The sequence below is a fragment of the Triturus cristatus genome, chromosome 4_2 (assembly GCF_964204655.1).
Source record: "Triturus cristatus chromosome 4_2, aTriCri1.1, whole genome shotgun sequence".
In the NCBI taxonomy this organism is placed as follows: domain Eukaryota; kingdom Metazoa; phylum Chordata; class Amphibia; order Caudata; family Salamandridae; genus Triturus; species Triturus cristatus.
In genome coordinates this window covers 61,642,247-61,666,549 of record NC_140586.1, presented here as the reverse complement: position 1 = coordinate 61,666,549, position 24,303 = coordinate 61,642,247, and the positions used below count along the sequence as shown (strand labels likewise).

Below are 24,303 nucleotides of genomic sequence, written 5' to 3'. Positions count from 1 at the left end.
AAGCGGTGGCCGAGAAAAAAGGGGGTCCCAAAACGCGTTTTCCCCATGCATTTTCCTATAGGACCTTTAGTCGAAGGTACAGCCCGAACGGCTGAACAGAATTACTTGAAATTTGGCAAAGAGGTAGTCCTCAGGTCAGGGAAGTGCCTTTTTGTTGGTTTTGAGTGCGAGAGTGAAAAAGGAAGGGGGCGGACGTGAAAAGGGGGCAGGGTAGAGAGTTCCTGACCCCCTAGCCTTTGTCAGGGGGTCCCTGAAGGACCCTGAAGGCAGAAAAAAACATTTAATTTTTTTTTAAAAAACCGCGGGGTGCTCGCACAGTGCGCGCATGGTGAAAAACCATAAAAAAAATTTTTAAAACATTTTAAGACGTCGTTTATTGTAAAATACATAAAGAAAAAATATAATAATAAATACATAACTTAGCATTTAAAAAACCGTACAAATTCACTGAAAAAGCCATAGGTTTCACACACGTTATAGTTAGGAATTAGCATTTAAAAAACCTTGCAAATTCACTTAAAAAACCATATGTTTCACTCATGTTAGGTGGACATTTCACTCGTAAAAAAACAATGAAATTCCCCCGTTATAGTTAGTTGAGATAACTATAACTCGCGCGACCGCCACTCTATCACAAGGATGATGTCATCAGTGATGTCATGAGTGATGCCACTGACCATGTCATGAGTGATGTAATATGTGACGTCATGAGCAGAGGATTGCGGGCGCGCGAGTTATAGTTATCTCAACTAACTATAACGGGGGAATTTCATTGGTTTTTTATGAGTGAAATGTTCACTCTTCCGTGCGTTGCAGGATTATCTCCAGAGACAGACACAGACCCAAAATCGGTGCAGAAACAATAATTTATTGCTCCTCATCAGTCGCCATTACGTGTTTCGGCACACTCGAGCCTTGATCACATGACATATATATATTATTGTTCCCCCCTCCTTTAATCAGGTACTTTACCTTGACTTTCTGTTGTCTTATAGACCGTGAGCAAACTGTTTTCATTCATTAATTTTCCAATCAACTAATTGCAATTGTGGATAAACTGTAGCAATCAAATTATTGTTTACTTTAAAAACAACGTATTGTCGACTATGCCCAGTATGTCTTCACTTTCTATTTTTGTTAATTTGTATCTACACCTTAAAATGGACACTCTGGGCCTCGAGACTCTATGGTCCAGTCGAAGGCCGAGTGCCGAAACGCGTAGACCGTCTCTTTTTGCGTATGCCCTGTTCCATTGATGAATAAATACCAACGGATTGAACTTTGTGGTGCTGTGATTCTTACCTGCGACGCACCTTCTATATTTGGAGGAGAAGTGAGGAGAACTTTTTATCGTTTGTTGTGCAGCGGCTGTTCTGTACTTCACGTGCACCTGAAAAGTGAAGCTTTCTCGGCGCGTTGTTTTCAGCCATATCGAACCGGAAGGAGGAAAAACGCCGAGAGCTCTGATCGTGGTGTTGGTGTCCGGGACTCTGCTTCAGAATCACGTGAATGCGGGTGAGCAACTTGAAAGCTACGGGTGAGTAGAGACGCGGGGAAACGGTTTACGGTGCCTCGTGGTTCCGCGGAAGCGGCATCCGAGTCTCTGTGACCGCGTACTCAACTCTTGAAAAACCCCGCTTTGTTGTCATTACTCTAGCGTTACGGGTTGATTTAAAGTGACACGTAATTGATTACACTCTGACCCGTCTTTACGCTGTCCCATCTTTGTGACTTTACTACGTCAAACCACGATCATATTTTCAGAATTGGCCACCACCACTTGCTGGTCAAGTAACAAAGACACTCTCCGAATTAATCAACTAAGTTGGAACTGTTGTGGCATATACGCATTTAGTTTATGTTAATGTCGACATTGTGAGCCAAGACTACAATACCCACAATTCACTATGGCTGAAAGGAATAAAAACCGCACACAGAGAGCAAGTGATTTACTGAATGATGATGTTAATCCCTCAAGCAAGGCCAGCATTAATGAAAGTAGTGGGGAAAGAAAGAAAAGAACTGTTACCTGCATTATCAGAGAATTACAACAAGCACGTATCCAAGAGGTGAACAAATGGTGGGAGAAGACAACATTGGAGAAATACATTGAATTTAAAAGGATTCCCAGAGGCCTGAGGATCCTTATCATGCCAACTCTCAATGATTTAGATGCTGATCTAATTAAACAATGGCAGATAGACACCAATGAATGTTCTTTCAGACTAATGACCACTCTGATATCGCATGCAGAAAGAAAATTAACTACCATCACCACACTCATTAAGGATCTAGAGGAGGAATTAAATCAACATTCTTCGGAAGAAGAAACAGGAAAACTCATTGAATCCATGGAAAAGAAAATTAACAAACATGAAGATGACATTGAAAAACGCAAAGCAAGTAAATTCAACAGGGATAGGCTGGATTATCTCAATGGGCGGATATACACCTTTGCCAGAAAGTACGACACATACAGAAATCGTGTCGTGATGGACAAACACAGCGGATATGAAACATCAGGAACACCAGAAAGCTCTGAATTGAGCTCAGCAGATGAGGATCAAACTACTTCAAATTTGGATTTTTCCGGGGAAATGCGCCTCATGCAGATGATAACGCGACAAAGAGGACGAGGTCGAGGATCAACACGGGGAAGAGGACGATCACAGCCCCAAAACGAAGAACACGAAGAGGTGGCAAGACCCAAGAAAGGAAGAGGAAGAACAAAGCAAAATTGAAGAAAGCCTTACAAAAAACCAATTTGATTGTCAATATCTCTAATAAAACCTTAAGTACAGCACAATCCTCGCTGCTAAATAAAGGTTTATCTTTTTGTCCAAATAAAGATATGGATCTGGCAAATATACGCATTGATCTCTACAAATTTTGCCGAAAAATAAAACTCAAGAAATACTTCGAAGAAAGGAAGTCTCAACCATCACCCATACTGTTAAGCCAAAGTATTCCACCGTTGAGTATAAAGGATATTCCAGCACTTAGAACAGCAACTTCACTACAAACTGAGTCAAGTACACAAGTTACAATAAGTGAATCCTCCCAAGTATCTGATTTACAATACTGCCAATCAATGGGTCATGAAACTAACAGAGGTGGCAACAGTGGCCTCAAAACACGATCAACCTTTTGTCCACAACTCCCTCCAGGAAATAAAATAGACCTTTTCCAAGAAATCATGGTAGAAGAAATCAACAAAATGTCCATCAATCATCTGATGTCACACCCAAAAAAGGAGAGGAAAAAGACATGGAATCTCACACCCACTGAACATACGGCATTACAAGAATTACGGGAAGATTCAAGTATTATCATTAAAGCCTCAGACAAAGGCGGCAACATAGTCATCCAATCATGTGAGGACTATGTTACAGAAGCCTATAGACAATTGAACGTTGAAGAACATTATGAGAAGCTCACGGCTAACCCGATTAAGGATTGGACCAAGGAATACCATGGAAATCTTTTGATTTGGAAAGAAAGAGACCTCATTGACTCAGAAGAATACTCATACCTGAAAACAAACCATCCTATAACGGCAACCATTTACTTTCTTCCAAAGATCCACAAATCCATCATCAATCCACCAGGCAGGCCCATTGTCAGTTCCATCGGCTCTCTGTTGGAATCCACATCTCGTTTCATCGACATCTTCCTGATGAATTATGTTACAGCCTTACCATCTTATCTAAGAGACACTATGGATTTCTTACAAAAAATTGCAAAATTGGAATGGAAAGAAAATTATATCATGGCTTCCATCGATGTATCATCCCTGTACACATCCATTCATCATTCAGATGGAATAGCAGCAGTAAAACAGTTTCTTGACACCCGACCAATTTGTTACTTAGAACACTCAAACATGTTAATACAAATGCTCACGTTCTGCTTGACACACAATATTTTCCTTTTTAAAGGAGATCTATTCCTGCAAAGACAAGGGACCGCGATGGGGACTTCATTTGCTCCAACGTATGCCAATCTTCTGATGGCTGTATGGGAAACGGAGGTTCTAAAAGAGGAGAAAGCGAGGAATATAAGATCTTGGTCTAGATATATCGATGACCTTTTCATCATATGGGAAGGTGACATTGATGGCCTCAGGAATTTCCTTGACTCTCTCAACACCAACAAATACAAGCTGACCTTCACCTCCACCACAAGCACTACTAACATTGTATTTTTGGATGTCGAAGTTTACATCTCAAATGGCAAAATGTGTACAAAAATGCATAGGAAACCGACTGCCAGCAACAGCATTCTCCATGCCAATAGTGGACATCCAAAAAAACTTAAATGGAGCATACCCTACGGGGAAATGTTGAGAGCAAAAAGAAATTGTTCAGAACCCTCTGATCTAAACTTCCAACTCCAAGAAATGAGTCAACGGTTCCTACAACGAGGATATCCTATAGAAGTCATCAACACGGCTAAAGACAGAGTCAGTACAAAAAAACGATCTGATCTTCTTCAAACTAAGTTGGCAAAGGAAACTGAAACAACTTCTAGGTTAATCATTGATTTTAACAATCAAAGTGACAACCTACGCAAAATTGTAAGAAAACACTGGGAAATATTGTTATTGGATGAAACTGTCAAACACATCTTATCCCCAAGACCACAGATCACCTATAGGAAAACCGCGTCTCTGGGTGATCTATTGACACACAGTCACTTTGAGATTAAACCAACAACTACAACATCCTGGTTAAATACCCCGGGCTTTTGGAAGTGCTCAAAGTGCAAAGCATGTGAACATGGAAAGAATACAACATCCTATCTACTACAAAATGGTCGTGAGGAACTAATCAAGGACCACATCACTTGTGAATCGAAATTTGCCATTTACATTCTAGAATGTCCGTGTAAAAAACTATATGTAGGGAGTACGATCAACAAACTTAAACTCCGCATCCTTCAACATCTCCGCGCCATTAAAAATCAAGATTTTTCTTACCCCATGGCCAAACACTTTTCTGAATTTCACACTGGTGATAGTACTCTTTTAAAATATTTTGGCATCAAAATCGTCAAACAGAAAGAGAGGGGTGGCAACAGAATCCTTGAACTAAGAAGAGCAGAGTCAAGAACAATATTATCAATTGGCACCGAAAAGCCATGGGGCCATAATCTGGATGCTGAACTACATGTACATTTATAAACCAGCACAAAATAGTAAAAAGCACATGGACATCCCCTCTCCAAAGAGGACAGAATTAATTGACTTTTTTCATCTAACTTGTTGATCCTTGTTATACATATTACTCAACTGCACACTGCTGCTTTCCTTTCATTTTCTCTGTAACAGATTAGATTAATCATACAAACTCCTTGCAAGTGGTTTATTTAGAAAGGTGGGAACGTATTATTTGATGTGATTTCCAGTATAATTTCTTCGTGTCAACCTTGATCACTCAGTACTTCACGCATATATGAATATACATATATTTCTTTTTACAAGAATTACCACTCATTAGGATACTATATGTAGATACTATTAGGATACATTGTAAATACTTTGTATATATGTATATTATTCATCCTCAAAGTTGAAACTAATCGGAATCACAAATTTTGTTCCCCCCTCCTTTAATCAGGTACTTTACCTTGACTTTCTGTTGTCTTATAGACCGTGAGCAAACTGTTTTCATTCATTAATTTTCCAATCAACTAATTGCAATTGTGGATAAACTGTAGCAATCAAATTATTGTTTACTTTAAAAACAACGTATTGTCGACTATGCCCAGTATGTCTTCACTTTCTATTTTTGTTAATTTGTATCTACACCTTAAAATGGACACTCTGGGCCTCGAGACTCTATGGTCCAGTCGAAGGCCGAGTGCCGAAACGCGTAGACCGCCTCTTTTTGCGTATGCCCTGTTCCATTGATGAATAAATACCAACGGATTGAACTTTGTGGTGCTGTGATTCTTACCTGCGACGCACCTTCTATATTTGGAGGAGAAGTGAGGAGAACTTTTTATCATATATATATATATATATATATTCCACATCTCCTCACATTTGGAAAGAAGGAGAGTACACACGGGTCCAGCAGGAAGCTCATTTTTTATTTACCAATCGGCATGACGAGTTTTGTTGTAATCGACTTCCTCAGATGCCGTTAAACAATGAATGGTTTCAAAGTCCACATTGAAAGACGAAGTTCCCCGCTGTGATTGGTTGAGGCATTTCTGACAGGCTTAGGAGGGGGATGTCCCGAACTCGGTGCTCCGAGTCAGCACGGAGCAGGACTCTGACATAAGCACTTTCCCCAATGGGCGGTGTCTGCTCCTTCCCCTCACACACCTGGATCGTACTGTGGGCAACAAGCGACATCCCCGAACTCTCATCCCACCGCTGAAAACCCATATAAAACCTGCAAACATCACTTGAGTAAGTAGTGTTTTCCTGCGAAGTCACAGTCCAATGTTTATTGGCGGGGCAATTTTGCGGGATGCGGCGGTTCGGCGTATTCTAAAAAGATTTTAGCCACCACAAATTGCCAGTGATGCCGCCGAACTACTTGGGGATGGGTACTCTCATGTGCTCTTGGCCGCACCAAAACACCAAATCCACATCTCCTCACTTAGGAAAGAAGTAGAGCACACATGGGTCCAGCAGGAAGCTCGTTTTTTATTTATCAAGCGGCATGACGTGTTTCATCGTAATCGACTTCCTCAGATGCCGCTAAACAATGAATGGTTTCAAAGTCCACATTGAAATACAAAGTGCCCCACTGCGATTTGTTGAGGCATTTCTGACAGGCTTAGGAGGGGGATGTCCCGAACTCGGTGCTCAGAGTCTGCACAGAGCAGCACTCTGACGTAAGTACTTTCCCCAGTGGGCAGTGTCTGCTCCTTCCCCTCACACACCTGGATCTTACTGTGGGCAACGAGCGACCTCCCTGGACTCTCCTCCCACCACTGAAAACCCATATAAAGCCTGCAAACTCCACTTGAGTAAGTAGTGTTTTCCTGCGAAGTCACAGTCCAATGTTTATTGGCAGGGCAATTTTGCGGGATGCGGCGGTTCGGCGTATTCTAAAAAGTTTTTAGACACCACAAATTGCCAATGATGCCGCCGAACTACTTGGGGATGGGTACTCTCATGTGCTCTTGGCCGCACCAAAACACCAAATCCACATCTCCTCACTTAGGAAAGAAGTAGAGCACACATGGGCCCAGCAGGAAGCTCGTTTTTTATTTATCAAGCGGCATGACGTGTTTCATCGTAATCGACTTCCTCAGATGCCGCCAAGCAATGAATGGTTTCAAAGTCCACATTGAAATACAAAGTGCCCCACTGCGATTTGTTGAGGCATTTCTGACAGGCTTAGGAGGGGGATGTCCCGAACTCGGTGCTCCGAGTCCGCACAGAGCAGCACTCTGACGTAAGTACTTTCCCCAGTGGACAGTGTCTGCTCCTTCTCCTCACACACCTGGATCTTACTGTGGGCAACGAGCGACCTCCCTGGACTCTCATCCCAACCCTGAAAACCTGTATAAAACCTGCAAACACCACTTGAGTAAGTAGTGTTTTCCTGCGAAGTCACAGTCCAATGTTTATTGGCAGGGCAATTATGCGGGATGCGGCGGTTCGGTGTATTCCAAAAAGTTTTTAGACACCACAAATTGCCAATGATGCCGCCGAACTACTTGGGGATGGGTACTCTCATGTGCTCTTAGCTGCACCAAAACACCAAATCCACATCTCCCCACTTTGGAAAGAAGTAGAGCACACATGGGTCCAGCAGGAAGCTCGTTTTTTATTTATCAAGGGGCATGACGTGTTTTGTCGTAATCGACTTCCTCAGATGCCGCCAAACACAGAATGGTTTCAAAGTCCACATTGAAATACAAAGTGCCCCGCTGCGATTTGTTGAGGCATTTCTGACAGGCTTAGAAGGGGGATGTCCTGAATTCGGTGCTCCGAGTCCGTATGGAGCAGCACTCTGACGTATATATATATATATATATATACATATATATATGTAAACAATGCGTGGTAAAGGCATACATTGTAAATGAATATGCAATCTAAAAAAATGCGAGGTAAAAAATGCGTGGTAAAGGCATGCACAGTATTTCCCTTCGTTGTTCCGTGAGGTAGAGAAGGGGAGAGGTATAATAACCAACTCGAGGCTTCGACTCTCATGAGTCAAACCTTCTCCGCATTCTCAACAAAGGCAATAATAGAATATTACACGCTGCACATCTCTATATACATTATGGCCAAGGTTTATTATGGTTTTGCATTGCCCTTGCACCACCTAAGGGAATGCCGGGCGACACAAAACCTAGAATGAGATTTACTGAGCCACACAAGACCACCTTGCGTGGCCCTGTGTGGCTTAGTAAACCTGGAATATTACTCTGCATGGTGGAGCAATTACATGGGTGGAGTGTGGGTGTTCCCACACATCTGCCCATGTATTCCTAAGCATTCCTAGATTTATCAACACTGGTAGACCTGAGAATGCATCAAAATTGTACACCTTACCCCTATCTTGAAGGATGTGGCACATTCATGCCTTCTACCTTTCACGCATGCAGCGCAGCAAGTTGTTATGCTGCGTTGCGTGAAAAGATGTTAAATCTGACCCTCTATATCTTTATGCAGAGGCAGGTAGCAGGATTTATGGACTGATGGACAAACTTGTGGACACTGACAGCCACAAATGGATGAATAGACAGACATACAGGGACACCAGGATAGACAGACAGAAGACAAGAGTAGCAAATGGGGACAAATTAACAAAAGCAAATGGACGAAGACAGCAGGACAGAGAAAAGGATACACACACAGCCATGGACTGATTGGGTTAGATAGATGCAGGCCATGACTGGCCATAGCGGGCACCGGGCATATTCCCCCCGGTGTGCTGGAAGGGTTAGGGGCCGGATTTGGAGGGGTGGGGGCTGCTTTTGTTACAGGTGGCCGGTTCTGCAGCAGTGCTGCTATATCGGCCCCCTGTAACAAAAGCGGCAGAAGTGCTTGTTACTAGCAACCTTTTACAACATAAATTATCACCACAGTCACAATTTTTACTCAAATATGGTAAAGCATAAAACTTCGCAATTTCCGCAAGGTGCAAATAATTCCATGAAACCTTGAAAAGGTTGCGAAAAAGAACATTGCCCTAGTGGAAGTGTGACATGGTGCTGCTTACCAAGCAGATGTGACACTTGTATGAATCAGCCCGAAGCAGGCGTTGCGTAAGTTCCTGAATCTGCTCCTTCAGCATCTGCATTGTTTTGGCAACCAAGCCAGCTTCCTCTTCCTCCCTGCAGAGATGGAGCGACAGGGCAGAAAGTTGGCCCTTGAGATATGCAAAGCACTGGTCACAAAGACAGAGCATCCCCCACCCCTATGTGGTATCGAGGAAGAGAGGTAAATATAGTATCAACACGCAGCCGACCGCACCCACAACAACAACGCATTAGTAGAAGAGACTGCAAGAAGAACTGCAAACAACAGGTCTTGTGTGACTGACAACATATGCTGAAAAACCCAAGACTGCAAAATCATTGACAGAAAAACTTCTATTGGCAAAATGTCAAAGACACAAATCTCCCATAAAATGTCAACATGCACCTAATTTGATCAAACAGTGGGATGCAAATATGAAAGTATAGGTGAAAAAAATAAAATTATCTTGTCCTCCTATAGGTGGCAAATGGGTTTAGTTGGATTTTAAAATGTAAAATAGATATTTTTTATAAATATTTATGCATGGTAGATATTTGCCAGACTATATTTTTGAGTCTATGATTTTGCAGGCTGGAACTTCACACACTGACCATGCAGGGTCCAATTCCACATCTCTCAAGCCGCAGAGTTGCATTCGCCCAATTCCCATTTGATCACACTTAGATTCCATCTATTACTCTACCATAGCATCTTAATTACCTTTTGGCTGTGGTGTCCGGTCGCACACTCACAAGAGTACCATCTTCTGCCACTGGCGAGGTGCTGTAATTGGGGGACTGAAATCTAAGTAAAGGTTGGTGAAGGAACGGATTCAAAAAAGGTAGAGCCTGGCAGTTCAAATAAATTCAAAAGCGTTTTGCAAAAACCATTCTTAAAGCGAGCGTCGAACCTCAAGGAGTCCAGTAATTCTACAAACACTTCTAGAAAGAAAAGAGTTTAGCAATGAGGCTCAATGAGTTTCCAGAAAAGCCTAGAAACCAATTGACTTATAAAATCTTCCAGAAGTCAGAAAAAGGACCCACAAGACTCCCAGAATTATTTGGCACTCACCAGTGATCCCAAGGGGCGTGCAGAAAACTCCAAACTCAGGGATGGAGCATGGTGGCAGCCCAGAAAAAAACTCATAACTCCTCAATTGAGGTCAGTGGGTTTTCTTAAAAATTTATACTGAGGAATCCCAGAAACATTAGGAACTCAACTAAGCAGCTCAAGGGCCTCCAAAGATCCAGGTCTCAGCACTGACGGACTTTCAGAAATATTAAGAACTCAACAAAGGAACTTAGTGGGGCCTTCTGAAACATTGAAAACCTAGCAATGTAACCTGAGAGTTATCCTCATCTTATCACTGGAAGAGAGAGATTTCTACGATCATCTGGATCCCCGGAGGTTAACCACAGATGAGCCACACATTGACGACACTATTCAGTGGAGCAGCAAATAATGACTTATTTTGCCTTTGCACCAAGACACAATTTAGCTTGTACCATGTGCTAAATTAATGGCCACTATTATCTGTTTTCCTGGAACTCATGGGATGATGTTGCATGACCACACTCTGGATGCCTGGCATGTAAATATCACAATTTAGGAAAGTTATAATTACTCGTGGACCTAAATAATGTATGTCAGGAATATGAAATGCAACCTCTATTTTATTTAGTGGTATCAAAATTATTGTTTATTATTTTTACAGATAAATTATACTAACTGTACACATTAAAATGAAAGAGAAAAAGAAAAACATCTAATCCACTATATTCAAATTAACAATGTGTGTTGCTAATAAAGATTTCAGAATCAATTCTTATATTACCCAAATTCATTTTCACACAATGTCAATGATAAGTATCTGTGAAATGAAGTTGTCTACAATAATTCGATTTGTATCAAAACATATGGTTAGAAAATCATCACTTCATTATATACAGAGGACATTCATTTCTGGCATGGCTCTTGGAAATCTGTGTCCTACGCGCGTTTCGGCTGTACGCCTTCATCAGGAAGCCATGTATATAAACAATGAAACCTCATACAGTCAAAAAGACGGCCTCTGGTCTGAAAAAGAATAAGCCTCAAACCAGGTGGAATGATCTTTCCTCTAATGGAACCCAGCCTGTATGGGACCTAAGCTGAAGACATCATACGGTCCAAAATAAATGGATAGAAGATGAATGGTATTGCTGCCAGGCAGGATATAAATGAACCCACTGTTCGATAAAAATGGAACCGGTACTGCTGGCAGTGATCACAATGAGAGGCACGGGAGTTCACAGTGTGGCTGCTCGATAAAATCAGAAAAGATGTAGCCGGCAGTAATCACAGTGGGGGACAAAGGAGCTCACGATATAGCTATTATTAGAGTTAGATTGGGAAGAATATGCGCGGAGGTCCCCGAAGGAACGAAAGCAAATTAATTATGGTGCTCCTCGGTCAGGGTGACGCTCGTAGACGCACTGCCATGGTCGGCGTATTATCGTGCAAACATCCAGAAGAAAAGGCTCATATAGAAAATAAATGAGTAGACTGCCGATGCCCCATAGGCAGACACAGGTTGAGCTTCCATAAATACATGAGAGGACAATTGGTGGTTTTTGCCATGCAAATGGTATCTTCTGGCAGATTTTGCTGTTATCTCAAGACTTGTGCGGAACATTTTTCATGATCTATGGTTATCTCAAGACTTGTGCGGAACATTTTTCATGATCTATGTATCTTTTTATGAATTTTAATTCTTTTTACATAACTGTTGACTGAGACTAATCCTTTCAGATGCTAGTAACCGAGCTCTGAAGGCCCTCTAAGAGTGCCCTACCCTGAGGGAAAGCTCTTCAGTTTAAGGATAAAAGGCCTGATTTAGAGTTTGGTAGATGCATTACTCCGTCAGAATGTGCCAAATATCTTACCCGTCTCCAGGCGCTTTCTGCTGCTTTCAGTCGAACAGCCAGGTCTTGAGTCCGTTCCTGAACTCGGCCAGACATGGTGCCATGCAGAGGTGGAGGGGTTGGGTGTTCCATTCCCTAATATTGCAAGATCTAGAAAACTTTTAATTTCCCAGCCTTCCCCTTCCAAATGGAATCTCAATCATAAAATAGTTACGCAGAAGATACTTATATATGCACACCTGTTTGTTGTGATTGTTACGACTGATCGTAGGGAGTTTGATTTATCAGTGACTATGAGTGTGCTGTGTCATTTTCAAACAAATAATGGAGAAAGGCTCCTACGCGAGGTGTGATGCTTTCTGAATTATGCTGTTGTATTTTTTATCCTCTCTCCCAGGTGGCATCAGCTTCTTGCATCAATTCAGGTGCGGTATTGTATTTTACAAGTGGCCACCCTTAAATCTGAGGGTGTTCCACTAATTAAAATAGGGTAGGATTAATTTGTTTCGATCCTGATGAAATGCCGATTGACCCTCCAGGCAACGTAGGCATGAAACATGTTGACCCCACCTTATCACTTATAGTTGTAGCTATCAAGGTACATTGTGACTTAAGGTTAGCACCTCTGTTTTTATTTAGTCAAGGGACCTACCCCATAAACACCCCTTGGTCACCTTAGACTATTTTATGCCCACCCCTATCACCACCCTATTTTTTGCACCATACCATTTCATGCATTCATCTAACGGCATCAACAGATCAAAAGATCTCCAAGGCCCGTCAAACATTGCAGCACCGGATAGACAAGGAGAGTCCTATGATGAAGCATGACACTCTACCAGGTGTGTGAGGGTATTAAGATCTGACCATTCAGATCCCCTGAGATCCCGGTGGTTGGTTTTGTTATTCCACCACACTGTGGGTTAATATTTTCCACTTACGAAGGAACTACTCCCCCTGAAGAGTTTAGCAAATGAATTCTAGGAGAAGCATGGGTGTAGGACCTCCTTAAATATATAGCTCTTCGTCCCTCTCTTGGTTATATAAACATGATATTATGTGACCTCGATATTCCCTCCTGGATATTACATACTAAATCCCTCAGGGGGCATGAGATATTAATGGTGTCAAAGGAGGCAATATCAGGACCCCTTCTTCACCTCCATCAATCATCATGTGTACATAGGTAATAGCTGATGTTATAACCAACTCAGTACTGCACGCCTGTCTAAAGACTGCTGGATCGCCATGCAGTAGTTGGTTTTTCAGGAAGCAGCTTTCTCAATGAGCTTTAAGACATAATGCAGCGAGGAGGTGGGATGATAGCTTTTAGTGCAAGCTAGATCTATAGTAGGCCTGGGCGAAGCACTACGCTACGCTCGCGTAGTTTGCGAAGTTCGCGCTACTTCGCGCTACGCGAACTGCACGTAGCACAGTGCGAACACGCGTAGCGTAGTGTTGCGTAGTGCTGCGGTCATTTTTTGCTTGCTCGCGGTCCTCAACGTCAAGTTGGCGACCGCGAGCAAGCAAAATGACATCCTGGCGAGACTTTTTCCTTGTTCGCGATCGCGAGCATGGAAAATAAACCTCCCGGCGAGATTCCCAACGCGAGAAGGTCAGGTTTCTCATTGCGAGGGGTCGCGTATGCTCGCGACCGCTCGCGATGAGAAACTACCAGTTCGCGTTGAGAAAGCTGCAGCTCGAGTAAAAATCTACTCGAGCAGCAGAAAACTACAGCTCGCACTGTGCAAGATGCCATTTTCAATGATTGCACAGTGCCGGTTGCTTGTCCGCACTGTGCAATCATTGAAAACAACATCTTGCACAGTGCGAACATGTTACTTCGCAGTTCGCGAAGTGCTACGCGTAGCTCGCGTAGTGCGAACTTCACTTTGCGTAGCTTCGCGAAGTGCTACTTCGCGAACTACGCCCACCCTTAATCTATAGAGGATTTGCTTAAAAGAGGATTCACAATGGAGCACTTAAGTCTATTGGGAAAATTACATGGAGAGAGTGAGGAGTTTATAATAGACTGTAAATAAGGGGCAACGTCTTCCTTAATAATTGTCTAAAGAAATTCTGGAAGTGTGTCTGAGGAGCAAGAAGGTTGCTACTGATGACCATTGGCATTCAATTATCAATGGAGCTGGACATCAAGAAAGTAAAATACTTATTAAAGGAAGCTTTTATCCTGGTGGCTGAAAAAGCAAAACAGGAGGTCGTTAGCGGGGTGGAATCAGTCGTCAGGGTCAATTCTTAAATGATGTTTTGAATGTTTTTCCCAAAAGAAAAATGAGAGGTTATTGATCAAAGATTCACAGCGAGCAATTGAACTGCTTAAGGCTGAAGGATGACTTAGAAGGATAATCATTGCAAACAGTTCTTTCACAGAGTTCTTAGTATACAATATTTTAAAAGAATAGTATGACCTTTTGATAGCTCTAATCTTATAGCAATACTTGTGTAGCTGATGACAGTACATCCATCGATCTGCAGGATTGTAGTTATTCTGCGTTTTCTACTGTAGCCTCCTTAAAGTTATTTTTTCCTTCTTAATGGCAGATACTTCCATGCACTTCCTTGCACTTTAATCCAAGAGGATGTACAGTAAATGGAAGAACTGGAGCAGGAGATCCCTGTATTGTTTACAAAAGTACAACAAAGTAGAATGAAAATGGGAAACCAAGCTGACGAGAATTAAAAGAACTATAGCAGCAACATATGCAGTAATGAAAATTTTAAAATAATTTGAAAAATGTCAAAGTGAAGGGTTGGGAAGATTGGAGACACTAACTCCAAAGCCCTGATATAGACGGGTTCTGCCAGAGACCAAGACCCCAAAGGCACAATTACGACATACCAGCACCTCATGATTTGAGAAGCCCAAGGTAGAGGACACAAATGCACACAGTCCTGTCCAATCGACACATAGGTATTGTAAAGGATACTGATGTGGAAGGAATGGCGGCTGTTCATCCCCTTCAGACTCAATGTCCACATCGTCCTCCCGGCTCGACGTGCTCTTGGGGGTCGACAACTGCAACTCTGTGAAAGGTGAGGAGCAAACGCTATTAAATTGGGAAGCTGGAGGCCGTTTACTATAGGTAGATTCCAAGGTTCTGCAATTAAACCACAGTAGAATGCAGTACCTCACTCCCTATGCAGTCAATGGTTACTCAGTACCCCCATCTTCCAGTTCAATGGCGGGACTTTACTTACTGTGCAGTGAATTGGTACTGACTGTCCCCACACAGTATGTGGACCTTACAGTTCAGTGACAGGGCCTCACTTCCTATGCACTGAATAGGTACTTGGTGTTCCCCCTAAGGGTGAGGTCCTTCCAGTTTACTGACAGTACCACACTTCCCTGAATGGGGTCCTTTAGGTCAATGCTGGTACCCCGCTTCCCTAAGACAGAGCATATATCTCCCCAGTCAACTGATGGTGCCCCACTCACTCTTGCAGTGAAAGAGGCCCTTCAGTCAAGAGCTGGGGAATTCCAGTACAGTGCCAGCCCTGTCAGAATGATTTGCTGGATCTTGAAAATGGGGACGCACAAGTCACTCTTTTGATAGACCCACAAATTCTGTGTACAGTCTTGCTTCCTATATATAGTTCATTTCCGCCCTCCATAACGAGCTACTCCCACCCTATGTACAGTGCATGCTCCTGGACAGTACAGGCCAATTCCCTCTATCTAGTTCCTGCCCCTTGCATTGCTTGCCCGTGATCTTTGCTGTGTAAAATGACCCTAGCACCCTGATGATTCTGGACCTCTCAGCCTTCTTCGACACCATTGACCAATGCACCCTCATACTCACCAACAAGTCTCAGACTCTATTTATTGCCAATGTCATTAACTGGCTGTCCTTCTACCTAACTAACTGGAACTAGTTCATTCATGCGGGCACCTCTTTGTCCCAAAAGATCACCTCCCTAAAAGTTTAATCTTATCCCCTATCATCTTCAGCCTCTTCGTGGAGTCCCTCAGGGCACTACTGAAGATAGCAGCCTGAACAATCACCGATAAAATGACAATACACAGCCCTACTGGAAAGATTCTATTGCTCGAAATATCCTACACCTCAATCAATGCCTGCACCTCATCCAGATATGGATGTATAGCACCCTGCTTAGGCTCAATCTCAGGTATACTCAGTTCCGGCCATTTTCTAAGAGCAACAACCAACAAATAGTCCAAGCCAGGCTCAATAGCAAGAACTTGGATAATTTCATATGATGCTAAATCACATGAATTCACCCAGGACACCAAAATGACCCTAAAGCAACACACTTTCAAGAAAACAACCAGAGTGGTGTCAGCTCTCTCTACTAGAAAGTGGAATTATTACTCCCAGAAAGTGACTTCATAATTGCTGTTCAAACCCTTGCACTCTTGCATCTGGATGGTGGCACCATCTTGCTCCATGACTTCTCAGGCTCTGCACTGGCCCACCTTAAGCGCATCTCACATGCAGCATCACGTCTCATCCAGGGCTAGAAGAAATGTGGCTACATATCCCGGCCCTGATGGACTCCACTGGCTCACCTTGCTGAATGACGCCATCTTCAAAACCAGCAGCATCATTTACAAAGCTGTAACAACTGGCACCCCTGCCTATCTGGCAGACAAGCTCACCATGTCCGATAACTCTAGGCACACCTGCAGCCAGAACCCCATAATACTAGAGCCGAAAAATTCCTATATCCTCCAGGCCTCCCCAACCCTTATCCAGTTTAGGAAAGGACACTGTGTACCATGCCGTGCATGCTACCTCTCCATACAGGGTGAGCGCCTGCCGCATGCCTTGTGCACTGTGCAACACGCAGTGCAAACAGTCACTCCTTGCACTGAGAGCTCTTACACCATGCAAGCGTCTACCCCAGTGCAAGTTTCTGCCCATGCATCAGAAGCTACCATTCCTTGAAGCGTGAACTCCTGCCAGGTGCCTTGTTCATTGTACTCCATGCAGTGAAAGCTACTGCTCTCATGTTGAAGGAGCTCACATCCCACGCAAGCTGTGTGGCCTTCACTCCACAGGGTTTTTACCTTTTGTTTCAAGTAGGCCTTTCTTAGAGAGCCGATAGTCCTCGTCGCCACAGCGGCTTCCTTCAGAGAGCTCCTCCTCGCCCTCTCCGTGCCTAGACATCCTCAGCAGCGAGCCCACCAGCTGCTGTAAGCAAAGGCATCGTAGGGAGACAGGCAAGATGAGAGAGGTGGGGCAGACACAAAAAAGAGGAGACACATGGAAAGAACATAGCTTAGAGCGGGTCTTGGTAATATTGTACAAAACAAAGAGATGAGATGTGCACACACACTGTGTAATGAGCCTACGGCAGATTCCAGAGTGGGTACAAAAGGTGGTCCATGAGTTGAAAGCAGTACCCACCTCTGTACAATGGACAAGGACAGGCACACACTGTGCACTGTGGGAGAGAACTGGCACAAACGGCTGTACTATGGGTCAAGGGCAGGCATATGCAGTGCACTTTTTGGTCAACGCAGCCACAAACTCTACAATGTACTCGAAGATAGGCAGGCACGGTGAACTGTGGATTGGAGGAAGGCACATGCCTCTGTCCTGTGAGTCGAGCACAGACAAGCACTGCATTGTGCACGAGGGTGGGCACCCACTTTTCAGTGTGCATCATGGATGTTCACGCACTGTGCACCTTGGTCGAAACTCGCGAGCAGACACACAAGATGCACTTTGGGTCAAGGCAAGACAGACACTGTCCTGTGGGTCGATGGAAGGTAGACACTGCACTGTGGCAGTTACGCGCTGAGTTACACATACTGTCGGTGGAAGGTAAACACGAGCTGTGCATTGTGGGAGGAGGGCAAGTGCATACAGCTCACTGTGGGTGGAGGGCAAGTGCATACTATGCATTGCTGATTGGGGGGCAATGGTATACTGTATGCACTGTGTTTTGAGGTAACACAATGAACTTCGCAATTTAGGATGGTACCCTGCATACACTGTGCTTGGAGGACAGGGACTCTGCTGGGCACAATCATAGGTAAGACACAGAATGGTTAACAGGGACGTGGTGGTGGGAGATAAGTTCAGTGGATAGGCAGAAGGAGGGAGTTTATGAGGTGGCAATACATACTTTATAACGTTTAAAGTGGGGTACTAAAGTGCCACAATACCTGCTCTTCCAGGCCACCCTTCATCCTCTTACACCTCCCGGCTCTGGCTGCAAAAACACATGCAAAAGAGTGAGAAGAATTCACCAACCAATTGAGACAAGTAGTAAAGACACCCAGCTTACAGAAGCCAACACCCATCTCACAGAAGCCAACACCCAGCTCACAGAAGCCAACACCCATCTCACAGAAGCCAACACCCAGCTCACCGAAGCCAACACCCATCTCACAGAAGCCAACACCCAGCTCACTGAAGCCAACACCCATCTCACCGAAGCCAACACCCAGCTCACAGAAGCCAACACCCGTCTCACAGAAGCCAACACCCAGCTCACAGAAGCCAACACCCATCTCACAGAAGCCAACACCCAGCTCACCGAAGCCAACACCCAGCTCACAGAAGCCAACACCCAGCTCACCGAAGCCAACACCCATCTCGCCGAAGACAACACCCAGCTCACAGAAGCCAACACCCATCTCACAGAAGCCAACACCCAGCTCACAGAGGCCAACACCCAGCTCACAGAAGCCAACACCCAGCTCACAGAAGCCAACACCCAGCTCACAGAAGCCACAGTCCTCACCTCCAAGGCGAGCCTCCCGGTTGGACTTCACCAGCTGAAATGACTGGAAAAGGTGAAACAACGAAAGAAATTAGTCAGGGGGCATTAACACTATACAGATATTTCAGACAAAACAGTTTTTGGGAAAAACATCAAGTGTAAAAATGATTAACTTTGGACAGCTTTGTGGTCGAATTTTAATTCCACACACCCATAATCCAGATGGTTACTTTAACCCTGAGCATAACCCTGGAAAGCTCTTTAAAGGAACATGTTCTCAAAAACAAAAAACAAACATAAATCTAGAGTTAATAAAAACTGGGCTACAAAACCATTGAAGTCAAAGACCGCATAGATTTGAACAAGTAAGTGTTAGTGGTAAGGATCAATGTTGCAGCAAGGTTTAGGTTTAAGGTTTGGGTAAGGGATACAGTTTTGGTAAGGGGGTAGCGTTAGGGTAAGGGATAGCGATATGGTATGTTTTGCGTTAGGGTAAAAGATAGCGATATGGTAAGGTTTAGCGTTAGGATTCGGGTTAGGGTAAGGGATAGCGATATGGTAAGGTTTAGCGTTAGGATTCGGGTTAGTGTAAGGGATAGCGATATGGTAAGGTTTAGCGTTAGGGTTCGGGTCAGGGTTAAGGATAGTGATATGGTAAGGTTTAGGGTTAGGGTAAGGCCTAGGGTGCGAGACAGAGTTATGGTAAGGTTTAAAGTTAGGGTACGGGTAGACTTAAGTTATGGTTAGGGTAAGGGATAGATTTGTGGTATGGTTTTAGGTGATGGTAAGGGATACAGATATGGTAAACTTTAGGTTTAGAGCAAGGGATGATGATATGGTAAGACTGTGGGTTAAGGCAAGAATTAGAGTCATGCTAAAGCTTAGAGTAAGGGATAATGTTACGGTAAGGTTTAGAGATAGGGTAAGGGATCACACTATGGTATGGTTTAGGTTTACAGTTAGCATAAGTATAGAGCTTTGGTCAGGTTTTGGATAGAACGACAGCATGGTGTGAGTTTGGGGTTAGTATAAGGAATAGAGTTATGTTAAATTTTAGGTTAGGGTAAGGGTAAGAAATGGACTTACAGTTATGATTATGGTTAGTGTCAGTTTTAGGGCTTGTGAAAGGATTATGTATACCAAAAACACTGCTAATAGGGCTACGGGGATTGTTCTTTTTGGTTGGAGGAGTGGTAAGTTTACTATTAGTTTTAGGGTTTGTGTTAGAGTAGAGGACAGGAAAAGGTGACTGTTAAGATTTAGGATGAGTTTGGGTGGGCTACCTGGTTTCCTCTCCTGTGTAAAATACAGATGAGGGGAAAAGGGAATTCTGAGATTTACCTCAGAATGTGTAACGTTAAAGGTTTGAGATTTTGGTAAAAACAGGAAATGGGTTGAAGCATTATATTTTTGACCCAATTGATTTATGGGTCAGCAAAAATGGCAACCCTTTATATATCCATTGTTTAATTTAACTACGTGATCCCCAACATGGTTGTAGAGGAGAAAAGGATTGTTTGGGATTGTATCTATATGAATAGGTTCCATTAAGGATATTAGGGCAAGTGAAGGTATCTCTGCCCCAAACAAGTTATTCTTATATTGTAGATGTCTCTAGAATAGAAACATTGATATGTATAAACCGGGGAAGAAAAAGTAAAAAATACCAAAGAGGTTTATGTTACTCTAGTTTATTAAATTTAAATCAAAATGGGAGATGTGAAATATGATTGGTGGATGACATTGGTCTACACCAAGGGATACCCTTCCTTTTGGGTTTATGGTATTGGCATATAATATCCTTCTTGGTCTAGCTCATTTCGAGAGAGACAAATGTACATTTTTAAAAACTGTTCTTCATTGCACAAATATGAATTGTATTATAAGTGATATAACTTTACTGTATTTTTAATTGATTCATTTATCTTTGTAGATTCGAAACACGAGAGTAACAAACTCCACTGTCTTGAGAAAGAAGGTTCCATATAATTATTTCTTTGAAACGCGTCAACGCTTTTATGTAACCACAAACCTGGGTGTATGAACATTTCCCCAGATATATAATAACTAGGGGATATCGGGGTTTATGTGGTTAAACAGATACACCAGTTGTGGCAAACAATGACAAAGAATATTGTCTAGGCAGTATACTCTCATGTATAATATGCTGTAGATAGTAACTTGATGAGTTGGTTTTAAATATTGATTACATTGTAATTGTTTTACTGTTTATTGTTTTTTACTTTGATAAAATTGTATCTAATTGTGGTAATTCTGAGGAATAAATTGCTTTGATATATTTAAAAAAAAAATTATGGGTGTATTAATTTCAAATATTTGTGCCAATACGTAATAAACTCAGAGAGGGGGAGTTGTATGAATGAGATACAAAACGCGAGTAAGGACGAAGGTGTGGTTGATTAATTCCCCCAGAGGACACTTCTATTTCAAAAAAACCCTTTAAAGAAGGCAGAAGGGCTACACTACGCACAATCAAAAACACCAAACTTAAATATAGTATTTAGAAGTACCCTTGACAAGCCAAAGTGTGTTGCACTCAGCACGCACAGAGCAGGCTCATGAGCATGGATGAACTAAATACAGCATGACATAGCAAAGCCAAGCTGGGCAAGCGCAAACAAATGAAATCATGTAAGGAGCTTACCTAGAAGTTGTTACCAAAAGCAAAACCTTTAAAGTGATTTATGTATCAAACTTGAAAGGATAATGATTCTGTGGGGTGCATTGCAAATAAATACACTTGGCCCAAAAGCAGACCCTACGTGGAACTCATCTGACCCCGGCTCTTGAGTGTCGCATATCACCTCCACCTGGTGGTCTGTGAGCATGCTGCATCAGTCCCTGCTATGGCGGTCTGCTATGAATTCATGAAGATTCGTCAGCAACTTGCTAGTGCGAAAGCTCCAACTAGACCCTCTTTTCCTTAGTGTTTCAAAACTAACTAGCAATTCTGAATTTAGAACCTGATTCTTTTTCAGGATGAACAGCATGGAAGCCTGTAAACTCTAGCAGACATCAAATAAGGCATTCCATATTGAAGTACTTCCCACTTCCTGGTCACCAAAGAGGTCATGCACTAGAACGTAGGACTACATCAGGATTCATACAAAGAGGCATCTCCATTGTAAAAATAAGCTGAATGTATGACATTACTACGCATACATTCACCACGCATGGCTTTAAAACGCGGTTGTTACAGCGACCACGTTGTTACCACGCGTGCCATTACATCGCAAGTCATAACAACGACTTGCTGTAGGGGTGCGCTGGACTCAGGAATAGTATTAATTACTATTCCTACTCCAGTTTGTGCAACAGCAGGGAAGGTGTGGGATATAAAATCCAACACATTCCCTGGTGTTGCACGCCCCAGACAGCAAGTCGGTGTTACGACTTGTGATGTAATGGCACGCGTGGTAACAACGCAGTCGTTGTAACGACCGCGTTGTAAGGCCATGCATTGTAGAAACAGCATTGTAAACCCTGTTTCCCAATATGCTTCATTCTCTTCCAAGTTTTAATGGGGGCAGAAATCAAACATTTGCAAACCGAGGTTTGCACAGGCACACATTGTTCATGATAGAGCCTCTGTCTCTTGTTCTTCTTTTCCAGAGAAATGAAATGTATTAAATCCTTCAAGCAATTTCTGTAACCCTCATCCTCTCTTCACTTTGATTTAGCCAAATATTTTATGTATAAACAACAAATTTTGAATCCAGCAAAATAATCTCTTTTTATTGCCCATTTTCTGCAAAGTGAGTTTAGGGCGTTAATTCAATAAATTTAGAATTGCAGACAGTAGATTACTATCTTGAATGAATAAGATTCTTTTTTTAACCAAGTCCATTTCTTTCAACTTATCCTGCATTTTTTTGAAATTTTATATTTATTTTTAATTCATGATAACTTTATTTAAAGGGAATCGGTTTTTTTCAATGGTTGACTGGTGTTTATGGTCTGGCTTGACAGCGTAGCTGTGACCAGCCAATTATGTGAGCATCACTAATGAAGGGCTTTGGCTCCGCCCACATGTAGGGAGACAGGAGTACATGTTTAGATTGGGCAGAAGTTGTGTGCTTTCACAAAAAAGATCTTGCCCTCCACGCAGCTGTGATCATTTTGTTTTATTTATCCAGCTGCCTGAGCTTGAATTTTCAGGGGCACACACATGACATTGGAATGCTATCAAAGTGTCTTAGATAACTAGATAATTTATGTTGCTTTTTGCTTTTTCAGGAGGGAATATATTTGCAGGAAATGCAGCTCATTCATTATTCACTTTGGGAGTATTTCCTTTTCACATCCCTACTCTGTAAAGTAGGATCTGGAGTTTTTAGGAGGTGTAAGAACTCTAAATCTTAGGTGCTATATCATCCTTGGGATAGTACAACATGATGTGAAAATCATGGTTTATTTTCTTATGATATTTTGTAAAATTGCATGAAAATGTTGTGAAATTACACAAAATGATATTGAAGCAAAATGTTGCATGCCAGTATCTGTGTACGTTTTTTTAAGGCAGCGCAAACCTCGCATAAAACGTTTCATGGAATGGCAGGCAGCAGACTGGTTTGAGCAGAAATTTCTCTTGGCAGCGCATTATCTGTGTACACCAGTCCCCCGCTGGTATCTCCTAAGACAATGGCATGTGAGTTTAATGCTCAATTCACTCACTTGTAATCGCTTAATATAACATTTTGAAAAAATTTGTGAATTTTGTATTAATGTAAAATTCTGGAACTTTGTGAATTTTGCCAGCTTAATTAAAATGTAATTCAGGTTTAGAATCTACCCTACCTGGTGCCGGTCAACTTTTGGTCCTTCCTCTGATGTGCAAGGAGACACCTTAGGAGAGTCGCTCCTGTCGTGAGATCCACTTCCTCCTGCTGGAGACTGGAAAGAGAAAAAATAAAATGTGTTTACCACCCCCTGTCTTCTTAGTACCACTGGGATTCATGAACTATGCATCATCTCCCCTAAGAGACCATGTGTGGTATCCTGCAGGCTTATTGACCCATAAGGTGCCCAGGCCTGTGCAAGTGATACGTCACTTATCCCCCTGTAATAGAGATATGCAGTGTACAATATCACTACTCTTACCTCCATGTATTGAGGCATGTGGTGAAGAGATAACCACTTCACAAAACTGATCTGATATGAAGATGGACAATGTGACTATTGCTCAGGAAGAACTACAGGGGCCACGTGGGATGAGGCCACTCCACCCCAGGACGCAACAGAGAACTGTCAAAGAATAGTTTCACTACTCTCCAAGGGCCACAGGGTGTACTATTACATGGACATCCCTGGGTGTTCATGGTGCATGGATGATATAACTCCTCAGCAGGGAGCCAAAGGGATTGTGAATGGGATTTGGCCGGTACCCCGAAGGTGCTACTGAAATGTTTATGGTGTTGCAACACTCGACAATAAGGTCGATTCAAGGGAGGG

General features: G+C 42.7%; 1 protein-coding gene across 2 annotated transcripts in view; it reads right to left on the bottom strand.

Annotated features, from left to right (window-relative positions):
* The window catches only part of LOC146832978 (E3 ubiquitin-protein ligase RNF220-like), a 130,370-nt gene that overhangs the window by 5,614 nt on the left and 100,453 nt on the right, over window positions 1-24,303 (bottom strand). Inside the window, exons 5-11 of one of the 2 annotated variants that reach the window (XM_085600032.1) lie at window positions 23,650-23,745; window positions 18,853-18,895; window positions 18,272-18,318; window positions 17,168-17,291; window positions 15,066-15,162; window positions 9,935-10,018; window positions 9,195-9,309 (exon numbers count right to left, since the gene is read on the bottom strand). In XM_085600032.1, coding sequence (XP_085456158.1) covers window positions 9,195-9,309; window positions 9,935-10,018; window positions 15,066-15,162; window positions 17,168-17,291; window positions 18,272-18,318; window positions 18,853-18,895; window positions 23,650-23,745 — 606 coding nt within the window. The remainder of the gene's footprint in view (window positions 1-9,194; window positions 9,310-9,934; window positions 10,019-15,065; window positions 15,163-17,167; window positions 17,292-18,271; window positions 18,319-18,852; window positions 18,896-23,649; window positions 23,746-24,303) is intronic. The other variant, XM_085600033.1, reaches the window with a different exon arrangement.